The 16,505-nt window shown below is 35.9% G+C and overlaps 1 protein-coding gene across 12 annotated transcripts in view; it reads right to left on the bottom strand.

Moving 5' to 3' along the window:
* Positions 1 to 16,505, bottom strand: part of CSPP1 (centrosome and spindle pole associated protein 1) — a 63,720-nt gene that overhangs the window by 18,788 nt on the left and 28,427 nt on the right. For 10 of the 12 annotated variants that reach the window (XM_071420607.1, XM_071420599.1, XM_071420556.1 and 7 more), the window contains 10 exons: positions 16,057 to 16,114; positions 12,117 to 12,307; positions 11,102 to 11,220; positions 10,052 to 10,130; positions 9,593 to 9,713; positions 7,461 to 7,596; positions 5,346 to 5,492; positions 3,121 to 3,233; positions 1,836 to 1,985; positions 455 to 601 (listed from right to left, as the gene is read on the bottom strand). In XM_071420607.1, coding sequence (XP_071276708.1) covers positions 455 to 601; positions 1,836 to 1,985; positions 3,121 to 3,233; positions 5,346 to 5,492; positions 7,461 to 7,596; positions 9,593 to 9,713; positions 10,052 to 10,130; positions 11,102 to 11,220; positions 12,117 to 12,307; positions 16,057 to 16,114 — 1,261 coding nt within the window. The remainder of the gene's footprint in view (positions 1 to 454; positions 602 to 1,835; positions 1,986 to 3,120; positions 3,234 to 5,345; positions 5,493 to 7,460; positions 7,597 to 9,592; positions 9,714 to 10,051; positions 10,131 to 11,101; positions 11,221 to 12,116; positions 12,308 to 16,056; positions 16,115 to 16,505) is intronic. The other 2 variants (XM_071420592.1, XM_071420617.1) reach the window with 1 other exon arrangement.

Below are 16,505 nucleotides of genomic sequence, written 5' to 3'. Positions count from 1 at the left end.
TATAAGAGAGTTTTATAATTTACTTAGACTTTGTCCGTCAGAATTCTATGTGATGGATTTCTTACATCATCCAGGTGAAAGGAAAATAATTAAATTTCCAAAAACACCATTGTTTAAGATGAACGGTCCTACCAGTCCTCCAATAAACAATTTTATTTATATTTACACCTCAGCAGATGCAGGTCACAGTATTTCACAGCAGATATAAAAATCAACTATTGAGTGCAGATTATTAATCTTTCTTTTACTATTTTTTAATGCAAATTTGATCAACAAGGTAAGTTTCTACTGCAGTATGACTGATTTTTCCATCAGCTGTTCTCTTGTATTAAGTATACTGCAGTTTGATAAACTGAGAGGGGAACAACACTGAAGGTAGAGGTCTAAGAAATCATGTGATTTCCTTAAAATCCAGTTATTTTTAAAAGTTTTCTTAGAAAGTCACTTAACATACCATCTTCTTTTCCTCTTCCATCTTTTCTTTCTCAAAATATTGTCTAAGTTGTTCCTCTTGCTTTTCTTCTTTTTCTTTTTGTCGTTTTTCTGCCTCTTTTCTCCTTTCTTCACCTAATTGAATTACTTCTTTATTTTTCAATCTTCGCTGTAACATAATAAATACATTAAAAAAGACTCAATTAATAGTATGTTTTCTTTCTCTTTGAGAAAGAAAACATACTATTAATTACACATCAAAGTGATTAGTATGAAATAAAAAAGCATATTTCATTAGTCTGACTTCAAATATCCAAATTAAAATATATCTCATGCAAATCTCAAACAGCAGCAGCCCTGGCTTTGCTAACATCATTAAACAGAATTCCTAATAACTTCTATAAACACCAGTTTGTGACCCCAGATCTGCCATCAGCTAAGGCAGAACTGTAGGAGTCATTTCCAAAAATTAAATTCAGGATTCAATTAAAACACACTGCAGACATGAACCACACTATCACATGACCACAGAGAAATTATCATCTGGTCTCAGTTTTAGTCGTGTGACTATGAATAGCAATGACACCAGGGAGCTCCCTACTCTCTGCTAGAACAGCTCTGGTATCCAGAAGACAAGGCTCATCCAACTAATCTGCTCATACGAGGGAAGGAGAATTTAGAATATAAGATAAACGTTCTGTCTTAGAAATTTTCAAGTGCTACATCCTAATCTTATCTTCCATAATCCCCTAGGGCACTGAAAGACTCTTCTTTCTCTGATGGCCTTGTGTCCTCTTCTTACAGTTATTTATTATATTCTAAATAATGCAAATTTATTAAAAAATTAAAACCCAAGAAACAAAAATTTGGGGTATAAATTAAATCCATGGCTATTTATTGAATTTACTTCCATGAAAGTATTCACTAGATCTGCTTGGCATTCATCCAAAACAAGCAGTATTCTTATCTCAAAGATATCTCCTTGCCAGTTCAAAAAGTCTTTACAAAATATTCCTGCATAGGTACATTTTTCAAATAATTCTATGAGAACTAGATTTAAGACAAAAACTGGGATGATATTTTTTTAATTCACCAATTTGATAAAGCTTTTTATTGGCCTAACCATCAATTTCTTTTAGAAAGGAGGGCACCACTGTCACTTATAAAACTACAGGTTTTTTCTTGAAAGAATTAACAATACTTCAAGTTTTCAATATAGCATGAAGTGTGAAAAGAATGAGCTGGTTAATGCTGACAATCTTCCACCTCTCCTCTGCCTAATGCAGACCCATTTAAAAGCAAAGACCACTTCACAGGACACTTCTTGGCTTACCTTCTACACAACAAATATTACAAAGGGTTAGTTTAGGATGGAAAGAAGTCAAAGTATCAAAATACTACACCTCCTCATCTTTCCTCCTTCTTTCCTCTAGTTCCTCTTCATATGCTTTTTGAATTCTCATCCTCTGCTCTGCGAGTCGTTTTTCCTCTTTTTCTTCTTCTATTCTAAGTTTTTCTCGCTCTGCTTCTTCCCTACGTCTCTTTTCTTCAATCTTAAAAATAAAACAAAGAAATATTCAACTGTCAATAGCCGTAGCAATCTGATTAACAACATTTACCACCATGATTTTTGCAGTACCTACTTGCAAAATCAAAAGCTATAAGGTGCAACTGAAAGAATCCTAGAGCCTGTCCTGTATTTCAGCTTCAGAATTCCCTTAAAATGAGATTCTATTTTACTATTTCTTTTTGGCCATCAGAGTCACCCCTCTAAAGGAAAACTATTTACAAACAATACTAATAAAACCAGAGTATTTCCTAACACTTTCTCTGTTCAAGATGTGCTGGAGTAACACTTTTATTCACTGCTTACATAATGGAAAATGGGAAACCAAAGAGATATGGTAATTATCTTTTTTCCATTCCACAATTGCAGTATTATTAGACAAAGCTCTGACTTACTGAAGCAAAAGATCTGCCCATTCTTTAGTCTATTTGGCAGCCCTTTGCATGGAAAAAAACCCTTGATCTTTTCTTTTCAAGAGATCCACATCAAATACTGTATGACGTTAGTAGTCTCTTAAATTATCTATTATCTAAATTATAAAATTTAAAATTTAAAAATTTTAAATAAAAAATTTAAATTACATAAATTATCTATATCTAAATACCTTGATATTGGTATTTAATTACACTGATATTTAATTCATGCAGCATAAGATTAAATGTGAAATATTATGGACAGAAAACATAAGCTGGTTGAGGAACAACCAGGTTTTATACACCCATCAATAAATAACTACACTATGACTGATCACCATTTCCTTTTGATGAACATGTATTTTTGTCATGTAGACCTCCAAGGGCAAATATCTTGGTTTCTGTAGTCATTTATATATGCAAACAGTTTCAGAACTCAATACCATATTTAGAGAGGTGTGCATAAAAAAAAATATAGAGTCTAGATTATAGAAGCCAACTATTAAGAAATGCTTGTCTAAGTGAAGCTATTAAGTACGCCAAAATCCAAGAAACTCTATGGTATGTAGCTTTTAGTACACCTCTTGTGTGCAGAATTGGCTGTGACAGCACAGGTAAGGTCTTTGGTGGGCAGTGATGATTCACTCTGAGTGCAAATCCTCTTTGTACAATTTATTTCACTGGATGATATCTGGCAGGAGCATTCACCTGTAGACGCAGGAAGTTCTTGTAGGATTCCTGTCGCTTTAGCTGCTCTGGAGATGGAGGCTCAGCAAACACATTACCTCGAGCGAAAGGAGAGGCCTGTGCAAATGTAATACCTAAAGGAGGGGAAAGGTTACAGATAAAAAACAAACCTAAGACAGGAAGCCAGAGTGAGGAAGGGGGAATCCAAGACACTTGTTTCAAAAACAAGATTATGGCAGTCGTAACTCAAAGACTATAGCTGGGCTTGAAAGTTCTTACATTTTCTGCCTACAATAACTGCCAGGTTTGAGGTGTTTAATACCATCCAAGTGAGCTGCATTTCTACAAAATAACACCTACTAAAATCACCTATTCTACTGTTCAATTTGCAGCTTAGTATCTAAGAACATTACCTGCAAATTAATTAGAATAGCAAATACTTTACACCTCGTAGCTTTACTGCTGCAATTCCTTTGACTTAGAACACAGTTCTGTTCCTCAGGTTCATTCTCTCTTTAAAAACAGAGCATCCTATCAGAACAAATATTTACACAAAATAGCAAAGGATGCTACAAAAAGCAAAGCCCCAGACTGGCAAATAAAATTCTAAGCAGTCAGAAATCTGAATTCTGCCAGTATTAAGTCCTATAAAGTTTGAAGTGTCAGGTTTCCTTTAGCTCTGAGTTACAACCACGACATAACCGTACTGTCCCCAAAGCTCTAGATAGGAGGATTAATTCAGATACCACACAGAGCAGGTTTTGCAGAACAGAAGCAGAGGAAAAAGAAAGGAAGTAAAGGAAAAGTAGAGGAAGTTGTGTTAACTTTCCAGCTCATGCAGCATGTTCTTCACTCATATCATGTCTGCTCTGAAGGATGGTGCCTCAAAGATGTTCAAGACCACAGGCTCCACTGAGCTGAGATGAGCATTACATTTCCCTATACAGTAACATCCAAGTCAGATGAAAGCATAAATAACACATTAAAGTATTCCCATAGGAATTCTCATGTTTAGAATGAGAATTCCTATGGGAATTCAGCCTAGCCTTAGGAACATGTGTTTGCATACCAAGGAGAATTATTTTTCCTTACATGGAAGCAATGCTTGAATCCTTCCAAAATCGAACTAAATTTACATGTGACTCTTTGATGGAGTTACTTTCATATAAAAAAGCAGAATAAATTTTATATACCATTTAGATGGCATGGGTGCAAGACAGACAAGTTACTATGGAAAGTATCAAGGAAAATGCCTGCTGTGTACCAGCTACTATCCTGCAGGTTCCTCTTTTAACAAGACAGTGTACCAAAAAAAAAAACAAACCCACAAAACCAAGTAACCAAACCCACCAAAACATACACAAAGCCACTCTACTACATGGCTGATCAAATTCCAAGTGCAAGACCATAAAGTTCCCCTCATTGATCTGCACCACCTCCTGATCCCAAAATAAGTGATCTAAACAAGAAGCTCTTAGCTGTTTAACATCATTACTTTAACAGCCTTCCTGTTTCACTTCTTATTAAATGGTTAAATATACAACCTGTATATTGCAATACCATGTAATTCTTTATTAAGAAGTGCAACAATTCAAACAAGATAAGGAAAAGCAGCATCTAAGCTGAGTTGAGAAGACCATCACCAATCCTGGCCTTTGCCCATGCTAAACTAGGGACAGATCTGGGGTAACACAGTGCTCTCATTTAGATGTCTCACAAAATGTTAGAAGATAAAAATGCATTAGTTTTAAAATATGAAAATAAATCAAAATCCTTAGAACTTGGAGGCAGTGCATAGGGCTCCATATGTACCCAATTTACCTGTAACTTTCAGAACTTGTTACCCTAGTTACTGTACCAATCTCACCTTAACCTCTAACATCATACACCTGAAGATCTCCTTTTATTCCAGTCTCACCTACTACATAGCTGTATTTTACTGTGTCATTTAAAAATAAGACAAACATGTACAAAGATTTGATTACAAACATCAAATCTGGAAAATTAATATACTGATCCTGAGTCTTCAGGGCTATAACAGCTTTAGTTATCATGATGATAAGAAAAGATTTTAAGAGCACTCAGTGACAGCAATGAAGAAATTTGGGAAATAAGCATGATACTGACTTCACAGGTAGAGAGCACTAACACTATCATAGGACTACCAGAAAGAGGTGAAGAACTATGGAATTTTGATCACTAAGACTTAAGGATAGTTATAGGAGTAATACAATATTCTTAAAAACCTGCTATTTTATTTGTAGATGCTTCTGAGTTCTCAGGTCTCGAGGAGGCCAAATTTAGGTCAACAATAGCCCTTTTATCTTCATATGGTCTTGGCTCTGGATTATGATAAGCCTCTTCATTTCGCTTGTGCATGACATTCAAGTCCGCTAAAGGAAAGGGGAAATAACTGTTTATAGTGTTTTAATCTGATCAAGGCATGTACACTGTAGATTCTCCAAAATACAGGGGGTTTTGACCAGATTCCACTTTTCCTGAGCATATCAGCCATGGAAACAAAAAAATCAGGCAAAGACAAGAATACAGAGGCTAAAGGTGAGATTCTAATAATTGGGTACTATTAACTAACAGATTAAAAGATTCGTTTTGTCACTTTTCTTTTGTCAGGAATGATTCTTCACAACAAACCTCCCTTCTCCCCTGTCTCAAAATTGGAAAGATAAAGAACTCAAAAGACAAAATTGACTGTCAAGTCTGTGTTGAAAGAGATATTTAGAAACCACCCTTTCTTCTATCTCCTTAAAGCTGTAAAATACTTCTGAGTTTAGTATTGATGTTTTAAGTGCTGAATCTCTCTAATTACTGTTGAGGGAAATAAGCGCAATTGAAGCACTGAAGCATATTTTGGTCTTCATGTCTTCAGTAATAATCCAGGTGCGGATGTAAGCAAAGCAACATTATGTGACATTTTCATCAAAATTTACATGGTGCTTGATCAAAGATGTTAATTTCAGCTGATTTTGAAATGTTACCATACTACACTTAGAAGGCTCATTTCAAAACAAAAAAGCACTGCACAGTTTTCAGATTACATTTTGAAATAGTGTTTCTGATAATTATGAATTACTGTAGTCATTTAAGCACACAGATTCCAAGAACTTTAAATTCCATGCCTCTCTGTAAAGCAACCTTTGCATATATCAGAGTGTGATAAAAAGCTATTTACAGACATTTTTAAGAGGATAAAAAGACAAGTCACACCACATTAAAAAGACATGTCAGAAAGCATGTCCTGTTTCACAACACTCGACTCATAGCTTATCCATCACGCTGCCAAGCTATGGTGGGAAAAGTATTTTACATATTTAATTCAGGAAAACAAGGTAAGAAGCTTCTTTCTCTTGGTTTCTCATTTACAGACAGAGAAAAACTTCCCAGCAGTTATGTGTAGAGCTCAGGTCAGTATGAGACCTTTACATTTCCAGTCACACCACTGTTGAAGCCTAGAGGAAGAAGCCAAACACATAAATATAGTGCCTGAAGTCAGGCAGTATGAACACCTCTATCTGCCCTGAGGATAAACACAAGCTTGGATCCTTAATACAAGCCTCTAAACTTTTAATTTGGCCACAAAATCTTTTAAAAGCATTTAAACTTTACTCACTACTCTCAAAATATACTATTAATTTTGACAAATGTTGCTCAGGTGTCATAGAACTAAAACAAATTATTTTGTATATAAACCGTTATCCAATAAATATTTAATGATTTACTGGAAGGGTAGATGAACAAGCTGGATCATAGCTATCTTCCAGCTCCCTACTCCCACCTTGTAGAAACAGAACTTGGAAAAAAGCAAGCCTTATAAAACATTACTGCTGAGTGCTCTTTATATAACCATTTACCAGCGGTGTTACTTTGGGAAGAATAAATATTCCACTTAGATTTGTATATTTATATAAACACATTTCCATTTTTCATGTCACAAATAGAGATTTCTAAGCCTAGAAATCATTTTTAGAAATCAAAAAACCCTAAAAACCTGTTTCCTAGGACATGCTTAAATAAAAATCTTCACAACAAGTTTAGCATATTTGTATTACAGATGATTCTGACAGCTTGTTTTCCTCCTTCTCCCTTTACAACTGCACTGTGTCTTCACTTATAGTTGACATATCCTATGTTTCCTATTTTGTTTGGATTGTACTCTTTGAATGATTCTACAGAAATCAAAATAATAACTCAATTATTCCTGGAGTGCATTTCCTTGAAACAAGTCTTATTTGTCAAGGGCTACCAGTGCTACAAAACAAGGAATAATATGGCTGAATAGAGCCCTAACAAGAGCAAGAAAACATCAGGCTTGAAAAGACAACCCATAATTTTCACAAACATACTTATCAGATTTCCTTCTGCATCTTTGAGAGGAGCACCACCACCACCTCTTCCCCAGGGATTGTAATTCTTCATTTCTGCTTCTAACTTCTCCTTCTCCTCTCGCTCTTGTCTGCGGCGCTCTTCTCTCTCTCTTATCTAAAAACAATCCAACCACAGTTAGTTCCACAATAATATCACTTTAAGTAGAAGTTGAATAAAAAGTTAACAGAGCAAACTGAATGCTCTCATTATCTATTTCCCTCATCTAGAGCAAGAACATCCAAACAGTTCACTGTCTACACTGCAGACAGTGCATTGCATTCTGTTGTGCTTGTCCAGTTGTGCATAATCACAGAAACATCCTACACATCATAAAACTTCCAACTTCCAGAAATGTCCACATGTGACATTTGCACTAGATCAAAAGTTCCATATCTCTGGATCTTTGTTTATACTGGCTGAAAATTAAAAAGGCAAAATTCTACAATATTATTGCACTTGCTTCTCTCAATCTGGTATGTTTTGTTTAACCAAAACTTAGACTGGACATGACTCCTAATAATAAATGCCTACACAATTCTACAATCACTCATAAAATAGTTTCCAGTGGTAATTCACTATGATCTATGTATGTAACACAGGAATGTTCATATGCTTTGTTCTTCTTTTCCTTCAAAATCATTTATGTAATTAAGTCCCCTAATTTATAGAATGTATAAAGTGAACAGCTGTTAAAAAGTCCATCTTTTACTCAAAGCTTTTAAAACTTTAACTATTTATGTATTTGAAATATATTAATGTATTTTTCTTAAGTTTATTTCTCATGTGCATTAGAAAAACATTTCATTGGATAAATATAATTAGATAAAACACTATGAAGTGGTGAGGCATTGGAACAGGTTGCCCAGAGAAGCTGTGGATGCCCCATCTCTGGGAGTGTTCAAGGCCAGGTTGGATGGGGTGTCACACAGCATGATCTAGTGGAAGGTGTCCATGGCAGTGGGGCTGGAACGAGATGATTTTTAAGCTCCCTTCCAACCTAGGCCCCTCTATGATTCTTTCATGTCCCTTCAACAAGTAAGCACAACTCCATAAGAGATATAATGAGTAAATAAAGACCCATCTAGCTCCTTCAACTGTCTACAAAAATCATCAGTCAGGTTTATCTATAGCAAAAAGAAGAATATCCTGATTGCTTTCAGCCATAACAACTATGAAAGATTGTATCATGCCATGTTTATTAGACCTTTATGTCATATTGTGCAGTCTTATATTGCAAGGTAATACTTACTTAGGACTACAGTGAGAAAATGCCTTCAGACAACCACATGTACAGTACTTGACACTATTCCTAAATGGTTATTCTATTAACTATTTGTCCTTGGTTGACAGCCTTTCCTTTATCCCTTATGCACAAACATAATCAGAACTACAGTATTTTTATAGATATTATTTACTTCTACAAAGGAAATACATAAAAAATAAGATAAGAAAACGTTAAGTTCCCCAGAACTGGGTTCTAGGAAAATTTCTGCAAAAGTAACATGTTTCATCAGGGTCAAATACATTTTATAACTATAAACTCCCACAAGGTGCAGCAGCAAAAGGCCACTAAAGTGAGTATGGGACTAAGGTGTCTACTGGAACAGGAGACACAAAAAATGGTCTAGTCTATCAAAAGAGAAGCTAAAAAGAAATGAGACCCCACCTACAAACACACTGGAAATAAATATTTGGCAAACTGTTGAATTAGTGTCCAAATGATCATGAAGAAATTACAGAAATTAGACTGTTCCTAATAATTAGAGCAATAATGAAATATCAGAGCAATACAAGCCATTCCTTTCAAGATGCAGGTTCTTGTCTTCACGAAAATAATTATATAAAGATACATGCCTGGAACTAATCTGTTTGCTGTAAGATTCTTAACATTCTCTCTGCCTCTGACAAAAAATTTGAAGAGCTTACTGTCCACCTGAAGAGCTAAAATGAGCTAAAGCAGAGTCAGAGGAAGGAAGTGATGAAAGGAAGGAGAGTTAAAAAGCTTTTTATTTGTATGCTACATAAAGCTCTCTGAAAGAGTACTATAGTTAAAACCATCATATGTCAAAAAATAAAAGAATGAAGAGTTAGAAGCTTTATCACTCAGTACCTGTTGCTGTAATTCTTGTTGATAAGATAATGTTGCCTCTTTGGAAGGCTTTGTTTTTTCCTCAGAATACACTCCTGTGCTTCTTTGTCTGTCTCCTGTATCCCTCTGTCCAATGTTGCTTCTAAATTGAAAAATCACATATACAAAGGGAAAACATCACAGGGTCCAGAGTGGGGTAAAAAATTTTTTAAAAAATCCCTTCCTGAAGTATTTAAGAGTTGTTGTTTCCCATAGCCTGGCAGTTTATAATCCCAAACATTTTCTTAAATCCATATGAAAATAGCAGTTCAATGAATTATTCTTTTATTGTCTAAATAGAAGTTTGAAGAGTTGTCTTTAACACATTTTATTTCAAAGGTATATCTGTTCTCAGCAAAATATTACCAACACAAAAAAAAAAAAAAAAAAAACCAATACAGACAAATACACACAAAGAATACAAATAGAGATAATACTTACACAGGCTGCTCTACTGGAGCTTGGCCTAAAGGAGGATCCAGACTAGGTGTGGGTTGCATTCCCATCATTCCTGTACCATCTGCAAAGTAAAAAACCAAAATAAACCATATTTTAAATTTTGAATGCTCAGATATAAATATTTGTCATTATCTAAAAGAACAGAGTTCACCACTCAAACTCTGTGAGTATAGAACAAACAGAACTCTCAGCTTCTATAACAAACTCAGCTAACCCTTAATGCCCTCTAAAGAAAGAAATACAATGCCAAGGTACAAATCTATTTCTTAAACTCAACTAAATCCCTTTAGATTTTACAAATTACCTCATTAACATATTTTACCTCAAATAACAAGATTAAATTGGTCACTTAATGGTGACACATCCTCATTCTTTCCAAATGTCATTCAAATCAACTAGTAAAAGTTATTTTTCTAAGTTTTTTCTCCTTTACTTTACCTTTTCTAAGAAGATGGAACAAAAAAATTTAAAGTATTTCTGTTTTTTTCTCTAAAAAATAAAAAAAGGAGAAAAACGAACACCACACACTCCAGTCTCTCCCTACACAAATCACAATAGTTTCAATCATGAAATCATCATGAAGCAAAGGACAGACAAAAAAGGAGTTTTAAAATATAACAGTAGACCACTTCATACATTATTTTAATATATTCAATGTATTAATAAATATCTTTAAAATATTGATAATTATACCTGAAATTGCAACAACACCGACATATGTAATTAATTAGTATTTAAGTGATTTTAGGAAATAGTGTTTGAATTATCAATATTACAAAGAAAATTATCTGGGAGGAGTAACAGCAAAAAATCTGAGTGATGAACAAGATTTCAGGAAATCACAGCCCTTTTTGTTGCTGGAGAAAATTACTTCATTCAAAAACAGCATTGGAAAAAAAGCCTTTTTCATTCAATACACATCTTAAAAATGGGTTTAATTTGCTGTTGCAAGTTCTACATTGTTTATCATTTAACTAGATCAAAAGCAGTCATATGAATCACTCTAACAACCAGCTAAAATCATCAACTTACAGTATGCAAGAGCAGGATCCAAAGGATTCCTTGCCCCATAAAAGTAATAAGCATCATCATAAGGTGTTTTATAGTTGTCTGTCAAAACGGGTGGTGGAGGCGGTGGCAACGGTGCAAGCCTTAAAGAAAAAAGGGACACAATTCCTTAGTTTGTTGTACAACTGAAAAGGTATCATCAGAAGAAGTGGGGGGAGGAGAGAAGAGGGAGGGAAAGAAAATGAAGCAGGGATGGGGATAGAAGGAGAATTCATTATGGGAAAATTCTAGATTTAGTTCAGCTTAAGACCTCTCATTAGTGACATGCAAAAACAAGATACAATAAGTCTCAGCAGGGAATTAACCTTCCCTGAGGGAGCAGCACATGAACCCAGACTATTCCAGAGATCTAAGAACACAAAACAAGCACTCCTTCTTTCAGTGGCTCAGTTAATGGCACTTCCTGGCTACATCAGTAAAGAAAACAAGGCAAGATCTGGTCAAAGGGTGAACAGCACAGCTTCAGCCACGTGCCTGGAGATCCTTCTCTCTCTGAACAGTTTAGTCACAATCACAGCACCCAGTGGAAGCTGTCCTTGCTTACAGTGCATTCCTGAGCTCAGCCCTGGGAGACTGCTTAATTAATAGGAGCCAAACTGGTGCCACATCAGCCTTCTGAAAACATGGACTCTGCAGGGCATGGGCCCAAGCATTCCCACAAGATGATTCCATATTACAGACATGGACATAAATTCTACAGCTCAACCCTTGTCCTACACAAACATCCACTATGAGAGAGCTGCCTTCAGAGATATTCCAGCCTCCATGGATGCTTTCAAATAAACTATGAGGAAACTGACATTAAAAGTTTATTCCAGTGCAAAGTAGTTAGTTTTCTGTTAATTGTCAAAATATTATTTCTACCTTCATCAGCTCCTCGGAGAAGGATCCAGAGTACTACTGAGCTCTACCTCAGCAGTAATAACATGCTAAACAACAATCTTACTTAACATGTAAAATGAACATGATGGTGAAGCACCTGGGAACCACCATTTCCCCAAGACTGCTGACTAGACCCCTCTGAAAGTCTTTATCACTCTGAGAGTCTTCATTCACTGGAGAGGCTGAACGGGCTGGCATTGGAGTCTGGAAAGCCACCCTGGGCCTTTCAGGAGGTACCTTCTCTTCAAAAGCTCTTGCTGTGAAGCCAAACTGCTTCAATCTATTTGGCTGAAGGGAAAAAAAAAAATAAAGAAGTAGTAAGAAAAAGAGAGAGGAAAAAAACCAAAACAAAACAGTTGCCTTATTACCAGGAAATATTCTGAACCTCCATTTACGTTGGGTTAAACACTTCACTGGATCTCAACTTCCAAATTTCAAATGTTCAAATTTCTAGTAACTGCATTTTTTTCTCCCAGTGATCTACTGGGAATCCAGTATTAGAAGGTAATCCAGAACTTTTATCAGAGATTTACAAAAAGCAACCTTGTCATTGGTTTCAGGAAGTATATAAAATATATCTAGTTAATGTCCAGAAAAAAGAACATGTCTTTAGAACAGTTTATCTACAGCTGTCAATTTTCCACAGTGACAGTATACTCATATTATGCAAAGTTTCTGAAATCCCTCCCCTCCAAGCCAAGATTGAAATAACTCATAATCAGTAAAAACTAAAATACAAATACACAGTGAGACTTTTTCCAATAAACATTTCCTTCAATACCATTATTTTACTTTTTGAATTCCTTTGATCTTATTAATTTTTTCAATCACAAAAATTACAAGTTTTTGGAGGGAGTTCTTTTTAAAACAGAAGTAGCAAATGTTTATTGATAACTGTCAGCCTCAGAAAAAAGTCAAAAGCAACAAGCAAATCATGTGAAGGCATGCGAGTCAGTTCAGAACTATCCTATCACACCCAGAAATCCCTTACAGCAACTGCTCTGCATAACTATTCTAATGTTTGTTTAAATAAGGCAATAGAATAGAAGAATGGGGAAAAAATCATACACTGCATAAGTAAAAGAGATTTTGTTCTGAATTTATTGGTCCTAATATTGAAGTTCTTCAACTAACATGCATTGGGAGAAAGTAATACCCGAAACCAGCTACATATTAATATCTACCAGAAAACCATACACCCTACAATATGGAAATATTTCAACAAAATATTAAATCTTTACCTCCTCATCATTTAGCTGCAAGACAGTGTATACAAGGCAGTTAGTACTCACCAATCAAGGAATACACTGTTTAGACACAAATTCTCAAAATCTACTAAACATAAGTATTTGCTTATAGTATTTAATTTCAAATTTCTAGAATACAGAATTGGATAACAGATATTAGCTAAAGCAACTGAATTTTATAAAGAAGTCTACAGACTTTGTCTTTTCAAATCCAATGTCTTGAGCTGCAGAACATTTAAAACAACCTTTCACAATAACAACTTTAATATGAAAGCATTCCCAAAGTGCCCCAGATTTCAGCTCTACTGCTGATTTCAGATGTGACTTGAGTACTCAGTTCATCCTGGGGATTGTTTCAGTTTAAACAAGCAGCACATACAACAGTCTACATTTTTATAGATTCTTAATCAGGCATTGCTATTTAACCAACCTGTAATTAATCAAGAAATGCACCTAATTAGAATCTCTCCCTGAGAGGCAATTTAAGGCTAACAGTGACTGATGCCTAATGAATGTAGCAATTCAACTTAATTGAAGGCTTTCAGCTAAATTAGTGCTTAAACACTATGCATGCTGTGTACTTGCTCTGGATAGAATTTTGTTCCTACAACAGGCACTTTGCAGACTCTGACTGAGATGTGGATGGTGTATTGAGTGCTGCAGCACAGCATGCTTCTGCATAGTCAGCTTTGATTACACAGAACTGTTTACACTGACCTTGCAGCCTGCTGAGCCAGGAGAGCCAGCATCCTCTGCTCAGTTCTGCCTCCTCCCCTGCCTGCCTCCCAGCTGTACCCTCTATTCCTCTACCTTTCACCATGTGAATCCCTGATCAGCCAGCTGACCCCTCTATACCAACTAAAGCAGCAAAAAAGATGCAGATTTTTGCCAGATAACCGAGCTGAATGAGTTTGAAACAGGGACTAAACAAGCATGACAGACACTTTATGCAGTGAAGGCAGGTGTTTTTCCTCCCCATTTAGGAGTAAGAATTTTGATTCAGCTTCATTGCTTGTCTTGTGTGCATTCTCAGTCTCCTGTCTCCCAAGTTTCACAGAAAGAAAGAAATGGTTTCACAGAATATTCAGAGTTGGAAGGGACCCACAAGGATCTGACTAGTAGCATCTTACAGCTAGCTGTTCATCCACCTTCATTTTCTAGCAAAGAGGACCTTCTTTCCCTTCTACTTCCCTTCTCCAAAAATGGCACAAGTTTCAATCTGTGTCAAAGCATTCCCAAAAAAATACTGGTGATAATTTAAATCAGTAACTAGTTAACTTAATAACCAGTCTATGCTTGAAAGTTACCACCCTACATCCTGAACAGCACATCTCCACCACACCCAAGCTGCAATGGCTTTGGGCACACAGCAAATACATGCAAATCACACAAGTTCTGTCAGTCTCTGCAAGACTATCAGTCTCCTAATAATGTTACTAGTGCTGACAACCTGCTCCTGGATGCATGCTAATCAAAATTCTTCATGTAATCATCACCTTACTAAGGAAGTGGAGACAGTAGAAACTCTGCATGAAGTCTTAAAAACGACACCAAACAACTTGCTTTTTACAAAATCCTATAAAAATGCTTGTAATCCTAAACACTATAATGGATCACTTTAAAAATAACAAATTTTAAATTAAAAACTGTTGGAATGAGATCAACTCATCTGCAAAACAACCTTTTTTTTTAATTGAGAGAAAGCTTTCTGCAGCATACTTTGCATTCCCAAAGACAGGTTACTACAGTGTGCATTTAAGAGGCTACCACTGGACACTAAGTAATTCTTTCCATGATACCCACTCTTGGTGGGTATCAAATTTCTATTTGGACACAGCAAAAGAAAATGCTCAGTAATTTCCATGAAAATATTTTCCTCTGATGCTGAAAGTATGTTTAATGACTTACAGCCGGGGGGGGTGGGGGGGGGGCTTGTTTTGTATTTATGCTGAACATGGAGTTGATAATATAGAGGTGGTTTTTTTATTGCTGAGCAGGGCAATAAAAAGAGAGCCAAGACCTCTCTGCTTTTTCTGCTGCCACGCTGGTGAGGAGCCTGGGTGTGGCTGGGGGGCTGGGAGGAGACACAGCTGGAAAAGGCAACCCCAACTGACCAAAGGGATATTCCAGACTGTCATGGTTTGAAGAGCTCTGCTTCTAACCCTGTGTTCTCAGAGGCGTGTCTATGTCTTAAATGGCCTGGTTAAATGCCAATATTAGAGCCTGAATATCCATTGGCCCAAAACACAACATCCCAAAAAACACATCCAAAAAACACAATCCCTGTCAAACCACCACACAGACCATAGGACATCACACTCAGTATATAAAGTGGGAGAAAGAAGGAGGAAGGGGAGGATGTTTGGAGGGATGGTTTGTCTTCCCAAGATGTATGATGGCTGAACACCTGCCTGTCCATGGGTAGCTCTGAATTAATTTCTTGCTTTGTTTTGCTGATGTGTGCAGCTTTTGCTTTCCTTGTTAAATTGTCTTCATCTCAACCCTTGAGTTTTCCAGCTTTTACCCTTCCTATTCTTTCTTTCCCTCATCCCACTGGTGAAGAAGTGAGCAAGCAGCTGCTCGTGAGGCTTGGCTGCTGGCTGGGGTTAAACCATGACACAGCCTCATCATCCTGGGCTTCAATTTTGTTGTACACTGATGTCCTATTAAATAGCCCAATATTTATCATTTTATAGAAACTCCACAGAGTTGTGTGACTAAGCAACCACAGTGTGCATGTGAGAAAAAAATAATAGGCTATATAGATGAAAGAAAATCCAAATTTCTTACCTGCTTTTCTGGGTCTTGAACTCCAGAGGCAGCAACTGAGAGCTCAAGTTCCTTCTCACTGTTTTTGTAAAAAAAAAGTATCAAATCAGAAAGCAAGAACAACTATATTAATTCTTTCAAAGCACAAATTCACAACTTTGTATTTAAAAGAACTCCAAAAATACAGGAAAACAGAAGACAATGATTCCACTTGAATTCCTCTGCAATCAGGGAAGGAAATTATATAATATTTGTAAATACAGAGAATTCTCAAGAAGTATCTGGCTATCACCCATTTCACCTAGTAAAAATCCAACTACCATAAAAGGAGAAACCACCACAATTCTTATTTACTACAACTTTTCAGGACATTCCTAAAAAATTAGTTTTTATTCACATTCAAGAAGTTAACATTAAACATATTGAAATGAATGATTTAAAAGTGCAGCAATAAATACTGTTTTGAAATT

Source organism: Agelaius tricolor, unplaced genomic scaffold (assembly GCF_023055355.1).
Source record: "Agelaius tricolor isolate 1412-34295 unplaced genomic scaffold, bAgeTri1.0.p SCAF_2, whole genome shotgun sequence".
NCBI classification, from domain to species: domain Eukaryota; kingdom Metazoa; phylum Chordata; class Aves; order Passeriformes; family Icteridae; genus Agelaius; species Agelaius tricolor.
This window is presented reverse-complemented; position numbering and strand designations above follow the sequence as displayed.